The 19,608-nt window shown below is 41.0% G+C and overlaps 1 protein-coding gene across 1 annotated transcript in view; it reads left to right on the forward strand.

Moving 5' to 3' along the window:
• The window catches only part of si:dkey-92j12.5 (multiple PDZ domain protein), a 57,324-nt gene that overhangs the window by 4,728 nt on the left and 32,988 nt on the right, over positions 1-19,608 (forward strand). Inside the window, exons 8-22 of the mRNA XM_034687695.1 lie at positions 175-258; positions 1,799-1,906; positions 2,055-2,157; positions 2,314-2,405; positions 2,832-3,045; positions 3,388-3,459; positions 4,057-4,136; positions 4,285-4,431; positions 5,793-5,978; positions 6,162-6,323; positions 6,724-6,933; positions 7,592-7,768; positions 11,385-11,508; positions 13,513-13,711; positions 18,863-19,189. Of these exons, the coding sequence (XP_034543586.1) occupies positions 175-258; positions 1,799-1,906; positions 2,055-2,157; positions 2,314-2,405; positions 2,832-3,045; positions 3,388-3,459; positions 4,057-4,136; positions 4,285-4,431; positions 5,793-5,978; positions 6,162-6,323; positions 6,724-6,933; positions 7,592-7,768; positions 11,385-11,508; positions 13,513-13,711; positions 18,863-19,189 (2,285 nt within the window). The remainder of the gene's footprint in view (positions 1-174; positions 259-1,798; positions 1,907-2,054; positions 2,158-2,313; positions 2,406-2,831; positions 3,046-3,387; positions 3,460-4,056; positions 4,137-4,284; positions 4,432-5,792; positions 5,979-6,161; positions 6,324-6,723; positions 6,934-7,591; positions 7,769-11,384; positions 11,509-13,512; positions 13,712-18,862; positions 19,190-19,608) is intronic.

The raw sequence follows: 19,608 nt of genomic DNA on the forward strand, positions 1-19,608 counted from the left end.
CAATCTTAAATAGCCAATTGAAGGAACAGCTCCACATTTTCGGACCAGCTTTTTGGTTTGATAAGAACATTGATACCCCTTTTTTTCTGTCACATAGATATAAAGCAGAATGTATTAAGAAAATAACAAGTATCAGGTCACATTGATTGTACTTTATGTTATGGGGTTCCACAGGATAAGCGCCTGCGTAGCGGAGATCAAATCTTGCGCATTGGAGATACAGATCTGGCAGGCATGAACAGCGAGCAGGTCGCACAGGTAAGGTATCATAAGGTGCTTTTTCCCCATGTGTTGTTTATAAAGCTAATACTCCATGTAATTATTACCTGACTTGTTTACTAATCAACCAGCTGTGATTGATTCTTGATTCTTCGACAATAATGTAATGTAATGTGACAAAAGCATTACTTTCCAATACCATCTGTAGAAACATGGAGAGTAGTTTTAATATTACTCTCAATTTATCTGGAGAGTACAAAACTTGAGATTGGTTGTTAATGGCTGACAAGTCACAAGCAGAGACAAGTAGATGAAGAGTAGCACAGAAACTAGCAAGGATGTTTGAACACAAGGAGCTCGGTAAAAGACACATACACCAAATTGAAGAAAAGAGACATGAATCAACCACAAAACGCAATGCTGTGTAGGTGAAAAGAAAATGCCAACACATGAAGTTACTAGAAAGGAGATCTTATACAGGTGTTGATATGATGTTCTGCATCTGTTAAGAATGCTAACAGAAGAATGTTGTTATTTAATGTGAATGAAAATGTTAAATTGAATGTTAATTTGACCCATAAGTAAGAACACCATTGCCATGGAAGCGCTACCAACCGTGGACATTTTTTAGCTGTGTCAATAAACCTCAGCTTTGTGTCGGAGTCTTGTCTCCAGCTATCAGGATTGTATTTAATTTAACCACCTGCTAGTTATATGTTATCCCTTACTTAATGAGTAAAAAAAGCTGAGTTTCATTTTGCGTGACTGAGTTGTTGTATTCATCCTTTTAAAGCCCAGGGTTTCTTCTACAGACCAGCTCAGATAAGCAGATATGATAGGCAAATTTACTTTGGCCAAAAAAAAAGTTGGACTCCATTTATTATTATTATTATTATTATTATTATTATTATTATTATTATTATTATTATTATTATTGTTATTATTATTTTAAGTTGTGTTTTGGGGCATTTTTGCCTTTAATGATAGGACAGCTGGAGAGAGACAGGAAATGTGGGGAGTAGAGAGTGGGGGAGAACATGCAGTACATGGTCGACCAGTCGGGAGTCGAACAGGGGACCTCTGTGACGAGGAATGTAGCCTCTATATGTGGGGCGCTTAGACCGCTAGGCCACCAGCTCCCCTATTATCTTTTATTTTGCAGAACTTGAAACAAACTTGCTGCAATTCTGTGTGGATTGATTCAGTGTTGAATGTGCTTACCATTGCCCCTTGTGGCCATTTAGCAAAAAACTCTCCCTCCAACCGCTGCCCTAACCAGCGACTGAGAATCAGTGGGTGTGTGCTGGCCTGTGGTGTCAGGGCAGTAATGGCCCCATTAAGGAGGATAAAACCCTGAATTATAATTCCTTCCTTGACACATAACATAGTTGAGTAATTGATGCCATGCAACATTATGGGATTTTGTTTCCCATGTTGTCACAATGATATTTCCAAACATGGCTAATTCTTTGTCTTTCCAGGGCAGCTATCCCTAAAGAGAGATTTAATTTAGTGTTATTTTCATTCATGTCACACACTTCTACTTTTTGATCTGTTCACAAATGACCACCTGGCCCAGGTACTGCGAAATGCTGGTAGCAAGGTGAAACTGCTCATCGCCAGGGATGTTACCAAGGACAACCACCTTTCCTCTCCTGCCCTTGGCCAGGACAGCTTGGACGACAAGGTTTGTGTGGATGTGTGTGGATGTGTGTTTCTGTTTGTAAAACAAGTCAAATGCAGAGTTTTTATGTGAAATAACTAGAATTTCAGTAATATTAAATATTCATACATTCTGTAAATCTGAAAGATGTGTATTGCTCTTTTTTTTCCAGCTTAATGACTTGAACGATGACAATGAGTTCAGTGTGCAGTTCACTAAAAACAGCCGAGGCCTGGGATTCACCATTGCTAGCTACATAGGTGACCTAAACTCAGGTAATTAAACCTACTGGGTCATAACTTTTTGAAAGATGAGCCTTTAGAAACTAAACTGCAACTAATGTGTTCCTTATTTAAAAGTTGTACATGATTTCTGAGTTAAAAGCTACGCTCTTGCAATCCATGCTAACCCCTAGTTTGTCCTTTGTGTAGTCTACAGTGCTGGTGTGATAGTGAAGAGCATAGTGAAAGGCAGCACCGTGGATCAAGATGGACGTATCCACATTGGAGACATCATTCTAGCAGTGAGTTCTACTAAATTACACCAAAATATGTGTTTTTTATTGTGCTCTCTATCAACAAATACCTTGTGGTCCTCAAATATATTCTCTGCTGAACTATAATGATTTCAGCATCGTGAAATCTGCACAGTTTGCAACTTGAAGTACTTTCATACACACCAATTAGGGTGTTTTTTGGCTGATGAAAGGGAATAGGTCTAGTTTTACTTTTATTCTGTTTCATAAACATCTTTTGTTACCTGTGTGTTCCATCTCCCTGTATTTTTTTGGTTTGATTACTATTGATTTTTCTTTTTTATTTACCTGCACTTTTAGTACCTCCATTTCCTCCAATCTATTTACAAAAAGTTTGCTTCTGTCTCCATTAAAGGTGCTTTTTTGTATTCTTGTTCTTTCCCCAACTTTAACATTGCTTGTCCTCTGCTTAAGGTGGATGGAGTGAGCCTGCAGGGCTGCAGTGAGCAGCGTGCCATGGAGGTGCTGAGGAGAACAAGTCCTATGATCAGGCTGAAGCTGCTTAGGAAGGCTGTCTGTCTGAGTCACATCCTGCCGCCAGTTCCCCCCCTGCAGCCCCTCAGACACTCACACAGCTTTCATGAGGGCAATCCCTACAGAGTGGGCCTCAACAAGATTCAAGAGACAGGTGTTGAAATTGTTGTGTCAGTGTTATCATAAGTGGGTTGTTTTTTGGAGTAACTGAGCAAATAGATGACATGTTATTCAACAGTATTTACAGTGGAATTCATTCTGCAAGTAATTATCCACAGAAGCTTCCTGCATTGTCTTGTTTAATTTATTCAGATTAGAAGCAAAGCATATTTTGTTGATTCCATTTTGCCTGATAATGAACTTTGCCACCTCGTGCATGTTGTCCTCATCAAAATGTTAGCTTGGGATTTCTAATCATTGTTTGGTAACCCAAATGTTTGCATGAGTGTTTGGATCCCTTCATGTGTAATCAAACACATTTCCCCCTGTCTCCCAGGAATCAGCTCGCTGCGTGAAATCTCCCGGCAAGCATACGCCAACAGACGACCCCGACATGATTCCAGAAACGGTAAGCTCCACTTTCCTAGACTGCAGTGCAGTCTGGAACTGGATCATGGGACTTAGTGTGATATGCTGATTGGGCTCAGGGAACAGCAATGTGGCAGTGAAGCATGCTCTTTGATGAGAGTCTATTTATAGTAATGTGCAGTCATGTGTTTATCTAACTCATTCAGCTCATTCCAGATGATTTGTCTTTCGCCCCGCTTGTATATATGGCTTTATTTAGACGAGGATTTTCAGGCTTGATTAGAGAGCACAGCCAAATAAGCCCTGATTGCTGTGAGGCTTTAATAAATGAACGGGGAAACGTTACTTTGCCAAGAAATCACAAGATGGTGGGTGTGAATATGTATGCATGTGTGCCTTTACTGTGTGCCTCTGTCTGAGTGGTTGTGGATGACATCTTGCTTTGAAACAAGGAGGATAATTTTGTCTCCTCTTTATGAAATAGCAGAGGTGATAATATCATGTAGGATCCTATTCTTAATTAATTTGATGATACAAATATAGGAATTAAGAGATGTAGATATGTTTTTCTTTCTGTGTTCATATCTCTGTGCATATATATATGTGACACCAGGGTTTCTGTGTGCATATTTTACAGGTGTGAAATTCTCTCCTGAAGAGGAGGAAGATCTGAGGAAGAGGTGGCAGCATGCAGTCGGGCCACGATATGAAGTTATTGTACGTGTTTCTGTAATGAAAACACAATGGAGAACAAAAGAATCACTGATTTAAACTCTATGCATTTTGATATCTCAAAGTAACCTTCCAACACCCTTCATCCCACCAAAGTTAATTTTCTTCATACGATTTCTTACACCTTTTTTAGGTGAGTCAAATGGAGCGTTTTGCTGAGACAAGTGGTCTTGGAGTCAGTCTGGAGGCCCGGGCAGGACATCACTACCTGTGCTCCGTCTTACCAGAGGGGCCCGTTGGACAAAGTGGCGAGATCTTTGCTGGAGATCAGATGCTTGAGGTAACTTGAAAAAAGACTGAAAATCATGTATTCCTCATAGATTATCTTCACTTCACTTTTCCACAATCTGTCATGTTTCTGCTTTTCATTCAGTGATTAGTCTTTGATGTACTAAATGTGTATGGCCATAGACTTACAGTGGAAATTATATGTTTTTGTTTCACTATAATTTAGTAATCAATGTTAGACTGACATTTAAAACAAAAAAATGCAGCTCAGTGTCCCAGCAGATTTTTACTTTAATTTTAGATGTGACATGTCTGAGACATTACTACTTTGTCAAGTCTTCACTGTCTTGATAGAGTAATGCAAATTTGTGGGGAGGGTTTTGTGCATTTGCTTGTTCATGTGACAAATATAGCAACTATGGCAGTATATTACTGGCACATACATGAACCCTAAACAGAAGATAGAATGAGTAGAAAATGAGAATACCCATGCTCCAGAAATGTAGCTTCAAGATGACAAGTATAAGGAATGAATAGTTGACAGAGTACATGTTTATTTAATATGTGGCACCTGTGTCATTTGCTGTTCTGCTTTGCAAAAGTGGTATTCATTTTCTCAGTTTGAGTCTTAAAAAGTATTAAATTTGATGTGAAAAAGTGTGCTTTTACCCTGTAGTTGTGTAGACTTCAGTGAACACCACGCAGTCTCAGTACAGTATAAAAGTTTCTCCCTTAAGGCAGCAAAACCAGTCAGAAGAAGGTGGGTGTGAGTCTGTGTACCTCTGTGCATTAGTTATCATGCTGTAGGGGCAGAGCGTGCCCTTCTCCCCCTCCGCCAGGCGAGTTCATGCACCCACTCGTATCACTCATCATGATTAGCAGTGTGATTAACTATTGGACATACAGTCGCTCTGCTTGCAGTATAGAAAACACTGAATGCAGGCTCGTGTCCTTCATATCTCTGAGCGTTCAGCTAACATCTGTAATGCAGCTCAAGCCTTTGATCTCTTTCAGACGGCGTCAGCGTAGCACAGCCATTGTTCATCTCTGTTTTTAAATTAGCCTGGTTCGGTTTATTCACCGCTTTCAGCTGTAATTGTTCTCTCCTCAGCTCGATGTATCCCAGCGACTAATTGCTCCATGATACCCAAAACTGAAACACCACTAAAATATCTACTTTTTGGGCTGTCTGGAAGTTTCAGCTCCAAACTGTCTTACACACAGACAGTTGTTTAAAATGGAGATAAATGTTTAATGCCCTCTAACAGCCTAATCATTATTCCTTTCATGCGCTAAATTGTAAGTCATTGCATCATAATTTGCATTCTTGTTTTTAATCTAAGCCATCATTTAAAATGAACAGACACATCTGATTTATGATTACTGTATCTATATAATGATTCTCTCTGGCAGGTTAATGGGATCCCTCTGATTGGAGAGACACATAAGGAGGTGGTCAACATCCTGAAGGAGCTGCCTGTGAATGTCTGCCTGGTTTGCTCTCGTATTGTAGCCCCTGTTATTCCTGACAGTGATGAGGAAGAAGACGAGGAGGTCGGTCTCACGCTGAAAGAACTGCTGGCTGAGTTCAATGACAAGGTGAAGGCACACTCTCAAAATGATGAATTGGGGGATTAAGAGTCCAATCTGTTGTCTGTAAACAATACAAACTGTATTGACATTAGTAATTCTAGATTAGAATGTTTTATTCCACTGACCAGCTCTTCTCTCTTAAATCTCCCTTCTCTCTCGTGCCCTCAATCTCCTCTCTGCTTGTCCCAGCTGGACCAGGGCTGTGTCATTCCCTGTCCTACGGCTGAGGACATCACCAAGCGTGGCGTGCCCCCCATGTCTCCTCCTCTGGCCATGTGGGAGAGAGAGGCTCAGGTGGTCGAGCTGGAGAAAGGCGAATCTGGTCTGGGCTTCAGTATCCTGGACTACCAGGTCAGAGTCATACCCCTGAGCCTTTCTACAAATAGAACAGACTGTAATAAGATGAAATCTAAGATTATTAGTGTCGGGTTAGTTCAGGTGAACACTAAGACACTACTAAAGCATATTGACTTATAAACTAACTGTTTATGTTTGTGTGCTAAGCAGTTTAGACTGGCAAATGCTTAAACAGCTTTAAAGTCTAGTTTAAAAACACAGCACATTTGGAGAAAACCTCCGCATTTTGATAATATAGCTAAAGGTAATGTAACTTTACTCCAGTTGGTTGCTCCTCTGTAATACTTTTGCTTCATTCAGTTCAAAATGTGTCCAAATAAAAAACAATCAACTTAAATTTTCCACAAATATATCCTCAATAAACCATGCCCCTCTTTCTTATGCCCAACACTAGGATCCAGAGGATGCTACAAGAACAGTTCTGGTAATCCGCTCCTTGGTGCCTGGAGGTGTAGCAGACCGAGATGGTCGCCTGCTTCCTGGTGACCGGCTCATGTTTGTTAATGAAACTGATCTAGAAGGCTCAAGTCTGGATTATGCTGTGCACATCCTGAAGTCCACCGGCTATGGCCCTGTCCGCATTGGAGTTGCCAAACCACTGCCGGTGTGCAAAGATATTTAAATAATTTCACATTTTTATGGGTGGTATTTTGATAAATGTTGTTCTTTTTTTGCACAGCATGTAGTCCTTATCGAGAAGTTGTATTATTCTTCTCAGTGTAAGCGGGCGATGTACCTGAAAATCAAATGAGAACATTTTCAAGGATTACCTTAATTTAATATTTTTGCCCACTACAGCCCAAATTTAAAAAAAGAATGAAAATTCACTAAAGCTTTTCATGCTCCTTGAATTGCTGCACAGCCCACAATGGTCTACTGCACCCAAAGAGAATTTCAGTTTACAGTTCATTCCTGTAATCTCAAATAGACGCCTATTTTTACAAGTATACAAAACAATTACTTGTACATATGTTTTTTTCTTTGGAGTACAGTATTTCCTCTCCCTTCTGTTGTGGACTGTGGCTTAGTAACAAGGTCCAGAGAATCCAGTTACATGCCGTCTGAATATTTAATGCAGCTGAGAGACGAACACAATGCTCTACCACACCACAGATGGAGAGAGAGAGAGGGAGAGGAGAAGAGGGTGTCTAATTTACAGTCACCCTCTGTAGCCTGTTTGCTTCCATGTGAATTTACTCACTTGAAAGCAGTTTGTTTTTCAAATCCTCCTCAATTTGAAATTTGGATTTTTGCATTCTCAGCTGGAGCTGTGTGGTGGCTTGACGCCCATCTCAGAGAGAAGCACCAGGGCTTCCTGCGATGACACAGAGAGCCACACTCAGGTCAGCCTGTTAGCTGAGGCAGCGGAGGCTAACATCAACAGCTACACCTGCAACTTTGAGGACAACAGCATCATTCACCCGTGTTACGCTACAACGGTATGTCACACAACACTGGCTCAACACCTAAATACAACCATTTTTTTAAATTGTAAGTGTTTTCTTTATAATCTCTGCTCTCTTTTATTCTTTTAAAGTTAAAAAGAACTGCTCTACAAAAACTCAGTTTCTGTGTTATACTGCAGAGATGTTTAATTTGTATATTTTAAATTGCAAACATCTTAAAAAAACAATTTGAATACTTTTACAACTTTCTTTTATACTTTGTGTTATACTGTGCAGAACGTAGATGTGCATGGTGGAATTTTTGCAGAGCCTGTCAAAACTTTAAAATGTGTCATCTTGCTCATAAACTAGTTTGTATGTGGTAAAATCGTGAACACTCATCCAGCAGAATTCTTGTAGAAGAGCATTTGTTTGATGTCTAAGACTCAGCAGGAAATATCTTTGCAGTGACAGTTACAGTAACACTGCTGTGGTGTGAATGTTGCAGTCCATCACACAGGAAGCATTGCTCATTCCCATGCAAACCTGACATTCTGTTGGTAGCCATTTTAGCTCCTCCAGGGATGAGGAGTGTGTCTGTGACAGTGTGCGTCCTCTCTTAGTACGCTGCAGAGAGGACAGCTTAGAGCCGACTGTATCAGTATCACTGGGTCAGGTATAGAGAAAGTGCTCAGTGTCAAAGACTTGTTCAGCCATTGTGGTCTCAACTCAATCCTATTGAGGCTGCCTTTTGTTCCCACTCTTGCTTAATTACCAACAATGGCCTCTTAATGAAAAGCACTTACAGCTCGCACGACATTGCCACCTGGTACAGCACAAGGACATGTCGAGCTACCTCAATATCTCCCACATGTACACAACACGCACAAAAGACTCAGAGCACCAAATGTCAGTGTTTCATCAAAGACACGCTTGTTGCAAAGGTAGCTTAAGAACTTCAGTGCTACTTTTACGTTCTGTGAAGGTTCAAAGACAAGACCTTTTCTTTGGGAAGTGCGATCGGGGACCAAAAAAGTCTACTTTCATTCATGTTTTACATCTTAAAATTACTCCAAAGGCCTTAACCCCGGAGGCATAAGAGATGTTTGAAATATATATATTCTTTGTCACACCAGAAATTGGATAAGACAGATGAAGAGAGACAGGAAAGGAGCAGAAAGTTGGGGAAGATATGCAGCAAATGGTTGAGGATGGGAGTCGAACCATTGACCACTGCTACAAGGTCTACAGCCTCTGTTTAAGGGGCGCACGCTTAAAATGCTAGGCTAATGGCTCCCCATCACTCATGAAATCAAATTGCTTCTGATGATATCAATTAAGGACTTAAAGTCATCTTTGTAATATTTAAGAACCTTTTAGTGGGATTTCAAAAATGTGCTACGTGAAATTTGCTACATCTCCCAACAACTTGGCTCCTAGAATGGCAATATCAGTCTAATAGTCTTTCAGTAGCTCGGTCCAGCCATACAGACTGTATGAAACATGGTCGACACCCATTGGTTATTGAAGAGGTGCAAGATTGCAGTCGCCATGTTGGAGATACTGACACCAGTTTTAAGTTCAATGAACTCATATCTGCTCTTGAAATTACTCGCTGCCTTGATAACACAACAACGTGCTCACCAGTAAGTCATATCAGCATTGCCCCTCAGTATGCCTAGTTATGCATAACTCTTAGCCCTCATATAATCGAAACAGATGAGTTACAAAAGCAATTCAACCCTCTCCAGTTGTAGAGGCTGTAAACATGTTGAATTCTGATGCACAAATGGGCATCAAGTATTTTCTGGCTTTTGGAGCCAACCGCTTTATTTTTTTGATAAATAAAATATCTTGACTAATGTTGGATAAACAACAGTCAAGATTTTCGGTGTGAATTATGTCAACAACGTCAACATGGATTTTCAGTATTCTACGGACATCCAAGGAGCCTAGAGAAAAAAAAATCACGATTTCTCCTACTGATTCGCAAGACTTTAAAAATGGATTGTAGTTCAAAGTATGATGCTAGTTTAGCCTTAGACTTTACTCTTGTTTGTGTATCTCTTATTGTTACGTCACACTTTCTCAGTCCTCAGTTCTCTTGCTGCTGGATCTGTCTGCTGCTTTTGACACAGTAAACCACCAAATCCTCCTCTCTACACTCTCCTCACTTGGTATCTCAGGGTCTGCCCTCCAGTGGTTCAAGTCCTACCTCACAGGGAGATCTTTTAGAGTATCATGGAGAGGAGAAGTGTCCAATATGCATGGCTTATCAACAGGGGTACCTCAAGGGTCAGTGCTTGGTCCCCTCCTGTTCTCAATTTACACCACATCACTTGGTGCAGTGATCCGCTCCCATGGCTTTTCCTATCACTGCTATGCAGATGATACACAGCTTTTCCTATCTTTCCTACCTGACGACACAACTGTCTCAGCCCGGATCTCATCCTGCCTTGCTGACATTTCTAAATGGATGAGGGAACGTCACCTACAGCTCAACCTGTCCAAGACTGAGCTTATTATCATTCCAGCCAGTCCCACTATGGACCCACAGATCAATATCCAGTTTGGATCACAAAACCTCATGCCCACTAAGTCTGCCCGAAATCTGGGTGTCATGATCGATGACCAGCTAACCTTCAAGGTTCATGTTGCCTCGATTGCTCGGTCCTGCCATTTTTCCCTCTATAACATCAAGAGGATCAGACCCTACCTGACAGAACACGCAACACAGCTCCTGGTTCAAGCTCTTGTAATGTCACGCATTGACTACTGCAACTCTCTACTGGCAGGCCTCCCTGCATTCACAGTTAAACCTCTGCAAATGATCCAGAAGGCAGCAGCACGTCTGGTCTTCAACCAGCCTAAGACAGCTCATGTCACTCCCCTGCTCATCTCACTACACTGGCTTCCAGTTGCAGCTCGCATCAGATACAAAACTCTAATCATGACTTACAAAGCAGTAACCAAAACTGCTCCAGTTTACCTGGAACCCCTCATCCAGGTCTACTGCCCTTCTCGCCCGCCTCTGAAAAGCGCCTAGTGCTTCCAGCACACAAGGCCTCAAAATCACTAGCTCGACTCTTCTCTTCTGTTGCCCCTAAATGGTGGAATGAATTGGCCAACTCCATTCGATCTGCAGAGTCCCTCTCTACTTTCAAAAGACAGCTGAAGACCCAGCTCTTTAGGAAGCACTATGCACTTAGCTAGACTGTTCTCCACTGTTGTCCCCAGTGGCAGATCATGTCTTCCAGCTACAATTGACTCGCACTGTCCTGCTCTACTCTGGGAATCTGTGTTCAGCTCTTGAGTGACCCAGCACTTGGTACTTTGGTCATTATTGTGGTGATGTTAATTGTTGATGATGATAATGGAAGGTCTTATATTGTTTGGTTGCTTCATTGTAGATGTTCCTTATTTTGAAAAAAAAAAAAAAATTCCTTACTTACTTTTGTGCATTGCCTTTACACTGCTTGGCAGTACCTGCACCCAAATTGACTTGAAGCACTTTGTTACTCTTACTGATCTTGTTTCCTCTTGTCTAGATCTTTGCTTGTGTTGTTCTTGTTCTCGTATGTACGTCGATTTGGATAAAAGCGTCTGCTAAATGACATTGTAACATTGTAACACTTTTCGTCACTGATTCCCTCTCATATCTCTGTTTTAGGAAAGCGAGCTGCACCGTCGTTTTGGCATCATGGGAGACAACGGAAGGCAGCAAGCGCCACCTCTGCCCCCCCGCACCAGCTTTGAGAGGACAATCACTGTTGTCCGGGGCAACCGTAGCCTTGGTATGTTCTCCGTCTTTCTCATGGTGATGGTGTCTTGGTGTGTGTACGTCACTGGCATGGCGCTAGTGACACTGATAGGCGGTGGTGGTGAAGACTGCCCTGAAGAGGAGTGGTGAAGTGAATTGGCCCTTATATCTGAAAGAGGAGATGGCGAGTGTGTGTGTGTGTGGGTGTAGTGTATGTGCATGTGCTTGAGTGCGTGTGTTTTGAGGGACTAGTCTGGGGATCAAAGTAATGTGAAATAATATTCAGAACTGCATTAAAACAATGTGTAGATATATCGACTGCTGAACTCATATAGCAGGTTTGTCTGCTGGTCAGAGTTCATTGTCTCGCTGCTCTTAAAGCACGTTTTTCCACTCAAAATGAAAGAGGAAACAACAGGCTCTAAGGTGCTCATCTCCTTTTTCTCGGGGCACAATTTTAAACACAAGGGACTTTAGTGATTTGTATTCTGGAAACATACTCTAATAAGACACCACACTATTTATGTGCGTGTGTGAGAATATGTAAATGTTCTTTGGAGAACAAAATCGGGATCAGTTCTCGTCCAACTGCATTCTTTGGTTTTTTCTTGTATACATGTTGTAGGTCTTTAGGCAGAGACATTTCAAGTAGTAGAGTTTTATGGAGGGTCGTAAGTTTTCTTTTTTTGTATTTTTGGTTGATATGAATCCATTAAAATTTTAAGTAAAATCTTCAGCAGGGCTGAGTCATGGTCTTTGTCTGTAAGGCCAGCGTATATTATAAGTATATTATACAGTATTTTTTAAATGAGTAATCATTGTGGTAAATTCTATTTTGCTCTCCTTTAAATAATTTTAATTATTGGGTGCCGTGTACATTTCTATTTATTGTGCAACTACGACTTCATGCCCAATTTTGGAGATGAGACATGGGACCAATCCATGCACTGTACTGTACGCACAGTGCATGGTAGGTTTGTACCCTAAGAACTGAATTGCTTTCGGAGCAGATTGTTAAAGTAAATCGTCTGATGGACTAAAAAGAGGTCTTTATTCTTGCCTTGCTTGTATAAAAACATGAGTATTTTCATTTTGAGGTTTCTCCTTATTCCAGAATATTGTAACCCTTTTTCAGTTATTGTTAGTTTGTTGTAACCCTAAGAGGTTTTATTGAGAGCAACATAAATCTATTTTCATTTTGGATATTTTATGTGATATTTTACCAGATATTGAAATATAAAGTTTCTACAGCAATGTTAGTAAAAGAAGAAATATATTTTGATGCTGTGTTATAGACCTGAACAGAAGAGACGTTCATCTTTGCTACTTTAGTCTTCCTCTGGTGTCTTTGAAATTTGTGTCTTCTGTTTTATTCGTCAGCGTCAGTATCTGTGTATCCAGTACGAATGTATTCCATGCACTATGATTGTATTGTAATTTGGATGTAATCTAAAGAAAAAACAATAAACTATTTATTTAATCAAAATAAGTCAGTTCAAAGTCATTTTTTGACCAATTCAAATTATGTACGACCATAGTGTTGTGGATGTGAATAGTCCTCCATTAGATAGCAGGAGCTATAGACTGCAGTTTGTGTGGTTGTATGTTTGTGTGTCCATATGTATGTGTGTTGCCTGATTTACCTTCTTCTGCCTGTTTGCATTAATGAAGTGTTTGAGTAATCCGCCTAGTGTCCAATTTGATAATGCCGAAGTCAGGTGTCTGTGCGACTGCCATGTGTTCACCCTCTAGTCACCTGTTTCCCTGTGTGTTTGTGTGTGTGTGTGATTGAGTTTGTGCACCCAATGCCAGTGTGACTGTGAAGGATGATGCTGTGTAAATGTCAAGCATGTGTAGCCATGTTTGTGTGCTAATCTGCCTAGTGTCTGTCTTGATTATGCTGATTATGCCACTGTCAGGTGTTTGTTTGGGGCGACTGTCTGTTTGGCATGCATTCAAAGCAGCCTTAGCCAACCCTCCACTCACCTGTGCTCGTGTTTGTGTGTGTTTGTGTTTGTGTATGTGCGCATGTTGGCAGGGATGTCGGTGAGTGCTATCAAGGACGGCTCAGGCATGCTGGTGCGCAGTGTGGTCCAGGGGGGCTCTGTTAGCCAGGATGGCAGGCTGGGGGTTGGGGATGCCATCTTGGCCATCAATGGAGAACCTACCTCCAACCTGACCAACGCCAGGGCCCGGGCTATGCTCCGCAGACTCTCTGTCATAGGGCCAGAGATGAGGTGAGGAGCCAGTCTCTGTCCAACAGCTTTACAGTATGTGGAGAATTTTGTTCGGGGCTGACAAATGAACAGTGGATCCATACTGTGAACTCACAGTGTAGCTCACACAACTTGAGTTCTTGATGGATTTCCTGTTCGCAATAATCCCTAATCCGTATCAAAAGAGACACAAGTTGGCTGGATGCGCAATACTGTGTGCGTCATCCTCTTAACAGTGACCCAAGTGCTGCTTGAACCTTCACATTTCCTAATTGTTGCAAAGTAGAGAACGATAAATGGCTCTGACGCACCGCATGACATTATGAAGCTCAGCTTCAGTAGTTTCAGCAGCGAGCTGTGATAAACTCATGGGGATGAGGTGAAGCTTGGCTTGGCCAGCAGAATTTCCTTTTGTTTTTAGCAGAACATGAAAGTGAAGACTGCAGTTCAGGTGTTTTACAAATCAGACATTTTGACTTGCAATGATTTTAAAAACACAGGTGTTTCTAACAACAGTACTTTTGGTTTCATTTTGGTGTCTCAGGAAACCATTACAATGTCACAAACCTGAAATTGCAGCCAAATGGATCTAAGCTAGTAATTATTTCTTATTTGCTCCTGTGTTTTTTCTACCCTGACATGTCAAAATGTCTTGTGTTCTTACTTTTCAACACTGAAACTGACTAATCAGACAGTTGCTGTTGCTGGGAGAAGCTGTGTTGCATTTATATGGAATCAACAGCCAAACAATAGAGGGATATTTCAATAACCTCAACAGTTAATACAAGTAACAAGAGCAGAACTCAGCACACTGTCCTTGGACATGGTCTAATCATAAATACTAGGTCATTTAGTATTCTTTTCTGTACCTTTTTACAAAACTTCACATCAGTATATGCGCAGAAAACATTATGACATTATCACCAGAAATGTGAACTCAGCTTAGCAGAGGACATCATCTCCCCTACTCTAAATTGTTTTTGCAGTTGTTTTTATTTTTTTTGCATCCCATATGTCTTTGTGGCTGGCAAAGTAAGTTCATAATCTCGCCTCAATATTATGAAACCATCAGAAACCCATCACAGGAAATGAACTGCTTTCAGAGGCACTGAAGTACAGATTTGATTTGCAGTGATGATTCTCACCCCTTACTCCCCCCTTACTGTGCCACACCAAGAGGATCACTTGATATTGTTATATTGTGATGTTTTTCTTTTCTAAAGGTATTGTTGACCTTGTTTCTCCATATAATCCAATGTGACCTCGTTTTTTTATCTTAAAGGAACTTATTCAAAATGCACATAGTGAAAATGCAGCATTAACCATGTTGTGCCTTGTCAAAGCCATTTCTTAGAAAAAATGACTGTGTGAATTACAACATAGCTAACAAAATGTGGCTTGATGCAACACATCAAAGTCTGTATATTGATTTTGTGTGTGTGTGTGCTGGAAGTGCCTATTTCCTATATCTAACCAATGCTGTTCGGGTTTACAGCAATTAGCGTCCGCAGCATTAAAACACCCCCGACGTCAGCTATTTTTCTTTTATGTCGTTGTTCTCACAGCACTTTCAGTTGAAAGTATTTTAACCTTCTTTTGTAATGTCACTTTTCCCTAACTGACCAATCACAAGAAGTGATTGGACTTTGTGTATTAACTTTGAGGACAAACTAACTGACTAATTCTTTGGGGGGGGGGGGGGGGGTGGGGTCCTCCAATTATCAGGTCTACAGCAGGGCACAACTCCTCCTCAAATATTAATGAATAAAAGCAAATATGTATATATGTATATATGTATGTGGAACACTTTTAAACAGACATAACAGTCACTACTGAGGGACTATTAGCATAACTTAACAACAATAAGCACCTGTAAGAAGCACTCTTGGTTGTGGGGGCTGCCAGCACAAAAACAGCATTAATGAACACAGACCCCAGCATTGTAAACTGCCTGATTTTAGATTCTCTACTCTTAAGACTTTGAGACTTAAAAAAGGGCGTAGCAGCTTGAAATTAAAATGCAAAGGCTGTGCAGTTAATCAAGGTCCTACATGCATGGACCCAGAATAAAAGTGGGATTTGTGGGTGGCACATTATGAACAGATTCCAGTCAGATGATAAGACAGTTAGTCATATTACATTTGTATGCACTTGCCCCACAGTTCAAACACGCCTTTGCATTAAAACAAAGATAGCTGAGATTTCCCTTTAGAGAGATCGAGGAAAGCTCCTTTGGGAATGCAGAGAACAATCAGCCACTGACAAAAAGTAATTGAATACTGCTCACATTTTCTAGATCTACTCATACAGATCCTGATGGTCTGTGTGCCTCGACTGAGTGAGTATATGTGCATTGTAAATATATATATATATATTTGCGTCCTCCACAGTCACAAACATGACTTTCACTGCATCGTCTCCTGTAAATGATCTCACTTTGGATCTCCATCACCACCTTGTTTTTGACTCTGCAGTCAGAGTTGACTGAGGCACTGCAGTCATGTTAAATTAGATTAGATGATGAAATTTTAAAGATTGCCCGAGGGGAAAGTGGGTAAATTATTACTTGCTCTAACATCAGCAGTTATGGCTCCACATTGACAATACTTGTTTGGCTGATTGGAGATGTGCCCCACCTCCACCACCCTGCCGCCCTGCAAAACACCCACTCGCTCTCTCTCCACCTCCCTGTCTCTCTCTCTCTCTCTCTCTCTCTCTCTCTCTCTTGCTTTTACAGGCACACACAGACACACAGTAACACACACACATACACAGACTTTCAATGGTCTAACCTCCAAAAACACCTTTTTCCCGCGATGGGAAATATCTCTGAATAATTCATCACTCATCTCACCTTGAACAGTGTGCTTCTGAATAAAAGAGCTTTTTAAAGAGCCTCTCGTAGATGCATACACACACACAGCTGAACACACACACATTCTGTATCTTCTCTCTCACATGCACACAGAAAAACACTCAGCCGCGCACACTGCCTCTTCCTGATAGCACTGCAGACAAACTAGCAGAGGAGTGGAGGCAGATGAGTTGCTTTGGCAGCCTCAGAATAAGACAGACATAGAAGGGTGAGGGCTTGTCACTATCAAACTGCCTCTGTTGAGACAAGACAGGCTGTCCACACAGCTCAGTCACAACAGCTTAGCGTAGAAGACCTCCATATTCAGTCTGCCACCACGAGTGGAAGAGAGAAATTGGCTCTTTCAGCTGATCCAAACAACATGTCTTCTGGTAGTGTCACACAAGAATGGAAGCAGGAGGGGGAGGCTTTAATGATGTCCTTGACACTTGAGTCAAATGACATCATTTACACCATAGCTTACATAGATCTGGGCTTATGCAAAACACAAATTACCATAATTTCTGTTTTCTGAATCAAAATCTATCTTCATGTGACATTAAATTTAAAATTTCTTCATCCATCTGCTCCACTTTTACAAGCAGTGCTGAAAAAGTGGGGCACATCTATAATATAAGAGCATTTTAAAACATTTGACATGTTTTAAAGCAGCAGCCTCAGTAGCTGGTCACTCATGGATTATGTTTTGAGGTCTGAGATAATTAGTTAGCATTATTAAACATTGCTTCAGGTGTCAGCCTACGCCTTAGGTAGTAAATAAGTGTAGTTGTTGGGAAAATAAACTCTCTAATGACGCAAATATGAAACACAGCTCACTAACAGGACTGTCTTCCTGCATGAAAACATCCAATATATTCAGTAAAGTGCTCAAAGGGCAGTATCCGTGCAGCTATGGAGCTCTTTCCAGTACCATCTGTTTTCCCCCGTGTGGAGTTTTGCAATCCTGCTAGCCACCATTATGTTAGCTGAGCTCAGCCTACGGTAACTTTGATAGTTTTACAGACTCGACCGATTTGCTGAGACTCATATGCCACCTGCCCACTTCAGTCAATGTTTGTCTTACAATGTGGCATGTTTTCAATCAAAACAGCACTTTACATGGTTTATCCACTCAACAGTATACAACAGTTCTCTCTAATTGCGTGATTTTAACCTGACGTGGGAGAACAAGCTGTTCAAATGTGGTGCTGCTAGACTGGTTGCTTGATTATTCAAGCAAAATCTTCCGGGTAAGATACTACAATACAATACAATACAATACCACTTTTGGGTATATTGGATGCATCAGTGTATGGGACTCGACCTACTTTCTGGATGAGAAAACGCATCTTATACACCGATATTCACGTTAAACAGAATTTTAATCTGAAAATCCGACAAGTCTAAACATAATAAAACATTCAGAAAACAATCAGAGTTGTGCACTATTTATTAAACACAGCTAAACACAGGATCATAGAGTCTATATGTAAATTATGTCAAATTGGTTTGCTGAGTAATGTTAGAAAAGCTAGCCCCATTATCCTTCAGACCTCTGTGCAGGTCAACATCCACATGCCTGTGCTGGTTACACATTGCTCTAGTAACATACCAGTTTAACCAAAAACAGCTAACGGGCAACTTATCTCTAATTTTTTAGATCAGATATGCCAAACGGTGCCTCGCTATCAGATGCTATCTGTCATTTTTGCTAGTTGGCAGCCATTTACCAGAGCTAAAGTCTTAGTGGCGGGTGGCTGCGCTGCAACATATTAGACACAACATATGGTAGGCATTTCAGGCCAACAATAATACAAAATATTGATAATTTGTTTAATTGGCAGTAATTCAGATGCCAACTCAAGACGGTGAAGATGTTTATAATTTAGTGAACAAAACTCAGACATGGGTACACCAAATATTACGGTATATCTGGTTTTTTCCCCAAATCCAGTCTAAGCGAAGCAGCTACTGTGGCTACCCATTTACAGTACACGCTACAGAGGGGTATCAATCTTCATATCCAAACAGCACTAAGAAAGGAAATATGTTTTTATTCCTTTTTTATTGATATTTAGATATGAAGATTGATACCCCTTGTTTTTTGAACCACATAATTTTATGTTTTTCTCTTTCAGCAGTAATAATCTATCTTGTGTAAAAAACATTTATTTGTCTGTGACATGTCAGCCCATTCCTCATTTTTTGTTGTAAGTTTAACATCTTTGAAAACACAATGATCAGAAAACTTGAGTCATATTAATATTCAAATTTCCACCCCACCCCCGCCTTTCTCTGCCTACACCCCCTACCCTCAGTATAACCTATGTCCCAGCCCACCAGGTGGACAAGCACCGCAGCCGTCTGTGTTTACCTCCTCTGGCATCAATCTTAGTTGACAGCACCCCTCCATCACCCACTCCACCCCCTCCTTCTCCAGAACCTGCCTCAGCCTCGACCAGATCCCTCGGTCCAGTCAGAGCTGTGGAGCCAACCGCAGCCTCATCTGCCCTCAAACCCTCGGCCTCGGTCAAAGTTAAATCTGCAGCTCCGAATCCAGCAGCTGTCAGAGCCTCTGCTTCGTTCAGCGCTCTCTCTAAAGGTTCAGCCATGGTCCCCACCATCAGACCCGCCCCTGACTCAAGGTAATGTAAGATTCAGAGGTCTCAGCCTATTATTTATGGTCACCTAATCCTTACTCAGGCACCTGAGTGCGAGATAAACCTGTCTCAGGGTTTATTAGACTTCAAGGCTCCAGTTTATTATATGTTGTTTGCCGCAGAGAATTCACACTTTGAAATATGCTATACATTCTTCCTGATGGGAGCTCTTTCAGTGCATTCACCTTAGGCTTTTTTTTTTTTTTTTTTTACAGCAGCCGTGGATTTATGACTGTAACACATCACATATTTCAATTACCCAGAAGATTAAGCCATACTAATGATCTGAGCTATTATCTGACACTTTTCTTAACTGTATCTGTGAGGAAACAATGTGTTCCAGTGTGTGTCTGCAACAAGCTCAGTGCAAGTCTCCCTCCAGTCCGTAATTTCCCTTCTCCATT

The sequence above is a fragment of the Notolabrus celidotus genome, chromosome 7 (genome assembly GCF_009762535.1).
Source record: "Notolabrus celidotus isolate fNotCel1 chromosome 7, fNotCel1.pri, whole genome shotgun sequence".
Classification (NCBI taxonomy): Eukaryota; Metazoa; Chordata; class Actinopteri; order Labriformes; family Labridae; genus Notolabrus; species Notolabrus celidotus.